This window comes from Morus notabilis, unplaced genomic scaffold (assembly GCF_000414095.1).
Source record: "Morus notabilis unplaced genomic scaffold, ASM41409v2 Scaffold2016, whole genome shotgun sequence".
NCBI classification, from domain to species: domain Eukaryota; kingdom Viridiplantae; phylum Streptophyta; class Magnoliopsida; order Rosales; family Moraceae; genus Morus; species Morus notabilis.
Window position 1 is genome coordinate 111,949 of NW_010367286.1, and position 6,000 is coordinate 117,948.

General features: G+C 28.4%; 1 protein-coding gene across 1 annotated transcript; it reads right to left on the reverse strand.

Moving 5' to 3' along the window:
* Positions 1 to 400: 400 nt before the first annotated feature.
* On the reverse strand, positions 401 to 2,952 carry LOC21387070 (glycolipid transfer protein 3). Its single transcript, XM_024174865.1, has 6 exons — positions 2,784 to 2,952; positions 2,566 to 2,621; positions 1,868 to 1,998; positions 1,027 to 1,165; positions 591 to 734; positions 401 to 480 (listed from the first exon to the last, which is right to left on the reverse strand). The coding sequence occupies exons 1-6, from the start codon at positions 2,950 to 2,952 to the stop codon at positions 445 to 447; spliced, it is 675 nt and encodes a 224-aa protein (XP_024030633.1). The 3' UTR covers positions 401 to 444.
* Positions 2,953 to 6,000: the final 3,048 nt, after the last annotated feature.

Genomic DNA, 6,000 nt, shown 5'->3' on the forward strand with positions numbered 1-6,000 from the left:
TTGTCGGGAAACAATTGATCGAGCGATGCAAATGAAATTTTAAAATTTTTAATACAACCACAGATACTAACTTATACTGTTATGAACAATAATTAGATAGTAATATATAGCTCTGTGGGTTTGGTGAGGCCGCGAGAATACGTGACATGAGCGACACATTGACAAGGATTAATAGTTAACGACAACGACTATACGTCAAGTCTTCGTTGATTCCAGAGAATTGATACAAATAATTAATTAAATGAAACTTGAAACTCACATAATTTAATATAATTACAGTAGCTTACTAGCTTATCTCGTTTTCTCTAACAAAACTACACCCCCAAAACACCCGTCCATGAATTCTGCTATATATACAGAAAGTTCTTAGGGCAATATTAATTATTGATGATTACAACACACACAAATTAAGGGAAAATCACGTATGGTTAGGGGATTAGGCTTCTAGGAAGACTTTATCCTATCCAGTCGATATGACTCCTGCAAAATATGTTATATATAGATTAAATAATAATGTTAAACGAAATACCATGTTATCAAGAAGTAGTGTGACACAGAAATATTCAAATATGAACAATATTTGGGCATACCAGAATAGAATGGATCTCTTCCAGAAAAGGAACCAATAAGCAAATAAATGTCTGAATTTCCTCTACAAGTGTGTCATAGTTTTCACGTTTTGCCGAGAGTAGTCCAACAAAAGTTTTTTTTTCAGGCAATAGTTTTAGGGCTACCTGCAGCGCGATATGGGTAAATTAATGTGTGTGAATTATATATCTTTAATATGCATCTTCTATAAGAGCAACAAAAAATAAAAATAAAAATTTGCTAAGACAAAATTACAATATTCAGTTTCATTAAAAAAAAAAAAAAAGGAAAATTGGAATACAAATGGAATATTATATACCTTTTCTGGATACAAACTTTTAGAATGGTCAAATTTTGAAAATCAAAAGCAAATGCATTAATTAGCCTTTTAAATGTCAAGATGCATAAAAATAACAAAAATGGGATAGTTTTAATTACTTTAAAAGCAGCTGATGAAATCCACCCATGCCACGACTTCAAAGTGATATTGTAGGACTCTTCCACTGCTTTCTCCATATTGTTCTGCCCAAAATCCTTTGTTAAGTTTTGTAATAATGCCACAGTAAAATCCAGTGATCTGGGGGGAATAACAGTGGTTTATTAAATAATTAGTACAATTAATCCATCAAAATGTCTCATACACGGTACTAAATATATTTTTTAGCGAGAGATACAATGAATATGCACGTGCATTTCTCTGTACATACTAAAGTTTTTTTAATGAATGGAGAGCAAATAACTCAAGGGATAATAATAAAGTAGACAACTAATGATATTCAAATTGTTCATCTATTATAAAAACTCTTAACAATAATTAAAAGTTTTATTACTCGTACCAAATAAAGCCTGGAACTAAAATCAAAAGAATTTAAATATTAATATTATGTTGATTATCATTCTTGTTTTTATAACTAATTATATATTTTTTTTTTACAGTTCCTAAGACCCATATTATATAACAATATTTCTGATCAATATTTGAAAAAAGAACACGATGATTTTCTAAATAAAATTATTCAGCACGTTTATATGTTGTTCAGATCATCTCACGGTGAAAACTAAGCGAGACATGGGGAAGTCAGAGTTAAACCACAAAAGTTGGAATTAAAGATATCCCATGAAAAAAAGAGAAATTAATTGGCTTTAGACAAAGAAAGAAAATACAAACAATATAATTAATTATTTTACACTCTTATACGCTGTATCTTATTATATATTTATACAAAAAACAAAAACATTTATTAAGTGAAGGATCAATATTCTTGACGAAAGTGTGTACCTGGTAAGCCATACAAAGGCTCTACTACAGCTAGTTCTCATTCTTGAATTTCCTTCACTTTCCTCTTTCTTCAGTATCTCAACCGCGTTTGAGTATAGTGAAGGATCGGATTCCAGAACCTTCTCCAATCTCTATGATAATGAAACAACATGTATAGGCATGAAAATTATAAAAGGTAAATCAGTCGATATATATACATGCTAAATATATAATATTCAGAACATAATTATCATGAATATTGGGTAAAGATAAATCACGCATACAAGAACCAAGAAAACGATGATCAAGAAGAAGAACAAATGGCATGATATAGCTTCCTATGATTATATATATATATATATATATATATATATGTATGTATAAAAGTAGAAAGCTTTACATAAAACGAGAACTAAGCAATGTAAGAGAAAATTAAAGATTTTTTAATGTTAGAACCCTTCATTTAACGAGCTCTAATTTCATAAGATTTTAATGTTTTATTCCCTAGAAATTGTTCAATTTCTTTCTCAAAAATACAAGATCTTTCCCAAAAACTCGTAGCAACAATTTCCGCCCTTTCTGAGCAAGTATATGATCAATGATTTCTGGTGTATTATACTTGAACGCTTCATCTTCAAAAAGTACTCAATCCATCTTTGTGATTGAATTGTATAATCTTATATATACAATTTTCCTCATTCATGTTTATAATGGTTTACCTGAATGTTTTGATGGATGTCTTTTCTCAGCACAGTCATTGTTGGTCCTATCTTATCTGCATATCAAATCTAATCAGATACCTAAGAAGCGGTGAGTGTATACACATACATATATATACATATATATATACACACACACGTAAGACATCAGACTACTATATAGTAGAGAATAATATATGTAGAAGATATATGGTTATAATTATAATAAGCGAACCAACCAAGAACTTGAATGACCAAATCGCAGATAGATAGAAAGGGAACGGTTGGGATTTGGGCAGCACCAGGATTATGATCATTCTTAGGTTTAAGCTTGGCCAGCGTAGAAAGCTCTTCAATGGCAGATCTTATCTCTGATCCGACCTTCTCTTCTTCTCTTTTCCTCTTCATTTATTTGATCGCTTATAAAAATTATGTTCTTTCCTCTTCTTTAATTTGATATCTTCTCTTTTCACTTGATTAAATTTAAACTCATCTCAAGTTTCTAATCCCACTACTCGAAAGTCACAATCCATATATAAGAAACTTAATTAACTTAATTCTGAGCGTCATATATATAATTTTTTAAGTAAATTTTGTGATGATAATTAAGTTTCTTAGATTCAAGACATATAGATAGTGACCCTAATGTTTGACCCTGTGGCTTTAATCTATCCTCTTGATGTCATTCAGATAAATTAATATCGGAATCTATATTAAATGTGATAAGATGCTAACAAATAAAATGACAAAAGGAAATGAATTTTATAGCTAATAATAGTTAGCAGGTAGTCATATATATAATGTCACATCTCAAATGATCTTTAACAAATGGTCCACTAGTTCTATTATATAATATATACTAAATAAACTGACAATTTTACTTTCTTAACTATATTTTTATTTTGAGGGTGGCCAGCTCAATCGATCGAACTATATATGTGCCATAGTATATGGCTTAACCTTGAGGTTGGAGATCAGTGTGTAAGTTAATTGAAAAGACAATTACGTTAGTAAACAGCCACTTAAAATATCATGTCGTTAGGGCATGTTTGGTGCACCGTATTGTATTATATTGTATTGTATCGTATAGTATTATATTATATTGTATATTTTTTACACAATACAGTGTTTGGTCAGTAGTATTATTAAACATTATATTATTTTATCATTATAATCTATTTACGTATTAGTTTATAATAAGGTAAAATTTAGGCCGAATCATAATCTTATTCGACTCTAATCTCGACTCGAACCCAACATTTGGGGGAAGCAAGGGAGAAAGTAGAGTTGCTACATAAGACTCTTTTTGCAAAAAAAAAAAAAAAAAAAAGGGGTCAAATTGTAATTTTCAAAAAAATGAGGGAAGAAAATATAATTTTAAAAAAGTTGAGTCAAAATATAATTTGATAAAAATTAAGGGATCAAAATATAATTTTTTTAAAAAAATTTAGGGGTCAAAATATAATTTTTAAAAATTTAGAGGTTAAAATGTAATTTTTTAAAATATAAACCCAACTTCACTCATATCCTTAAGCTCAACCCCAACGTCGGTCCCAAAATTCAACCCCGAGCTTTGATATTTGTGAAATATTTTATATGTTTTTAATATAGTATTTTAAGTTAAATTGTATAATACCGTTTAATACATAAGTTTTTTTTCATATTAAATATCACACTCCGTATTGTATTAATTTTGAATCTCGTATTAAATTATATAATATATAAATGTCACCAAACATTATATTATTATTAAACAATATAATACGAAGTGTTTATACAGTGTACCAAATATGTACTTCTCATGGGTTTGTACTACCAATTCAAATTTTAATTATATAATATCAAAAGTTCTTTGTACTATAACAAAGACACAAGGGTATGAAATGATAATTAATTTCCCAATGAAAAATGGTAATTATGCTCCTCTTCTTATTTTTTTCTGAATTAAAATGATAATTATACTTATGTTATTTCTAATTATACAAAGTAGTCTAATTGTGCAACTTTTTCCCTCCTCTCATTTTGAGAGAGATCATTTTTCTTTGGATGGAGTTTTTAGTGCTACGTTGTTTTGTTCATTTATTCATGTTTTAATCCCAGGGTGGTTCTTTTCTAATTTTTTTTAAAAATTTTCTTTTTGCCTTGAGGGATGATTGAAAAAGGAAATTTACTCAAAAAAAAAAAAAAGGAGGAGAAAAAACTAATAGACACTATGAGTTCCGATTGACAATCAATGGTACTGCAAAAGTTTGTGCTCCGTTGTTCAAGTTCATTGTATGTACAATATATTATTGGATTAGTTTACCCAGAAAGTTATAATATCATCTTTGAGGGGCGAAAGAGAGAAAAAGAAAAAAGTAACAGTTTTTCTCCGGATATTATTAATCGTACTGTTCAGTACTACTATATCCAAACATTTGTCTTCTAAATACTATATATTATATCTACTAATATTTATTTTTATTTTGCACCCCCTATCTCTCTCATTAAATCTGTTTAATTGCCTATACAATAATTCGATGGGAACAAAGGCACCTATATATCAAAGTCCATCTTCAAATTAAGCAACTTAAGCAGCATGTCAAAGTAGGATTTATAGTATGAAAAGTAATATTAAGAGAAGAGAGAGAAAAAAAATATTTACTAGTCAAATGAATAGTATTTATTAGTCAAATGTTCTAAACTAAAAAACATATTTATGAAAAATGTTTATACGTACTGGAAAATTCGTGAAGAAGTAAAATTGAAAAGTAAAACGTTAAAAAAAAAGGAAGAAAGAGAAAAATAGGTCAAGACTTGAGATGAATTAAAATTAATAGGCTAATAGTTTACATAAATTAATAAATAGGTCAAATTACTGTTTTCATCCATAATTTGTCTGGTTATGAACCATAACTTGACAAGTTATTATCCATAATTCACGGTTTTTGTCCATAACTTGTCTGACTATGAATCATAACTTGACAAATTTCTTCATAACTTATCTGATTATGAATCATAACTTAATAAGTTATGACATATTAATTTCTATAACTAAAAATCGACCTATATACTTCCTTAAACTTTTTATATTAATATATTTTCTACTATTTCTCAAAAAAAAAAAAATAACAAAGAAGAGAAGCAACATGAAAGTCGGCAATGGAAAGAACTAAGTTGAAGAAAGAAAGAGAGTGAGAGAAAGAAATGCTGACATGTGTACACCAAAAAATAAATTAAGTCCTTTAACGTGTCTTCAACTGAACCCCAAGCTTTGATTATCTCATCAAATTAAAATGAATAGAGAGCAAGCAGGCAAGAATGTCAAAGAAGGAGCGATTCACGCTTAGAATAACAACTATAATATAGAAGAAGACTATCCGAAAAATATTTTATTCTATACTTATAACTAAGTGTATTATATAAATCACGGTTCCCTATAATAAAAAAAAAAAAAAAAAAAAAAAAAAAAAAAAG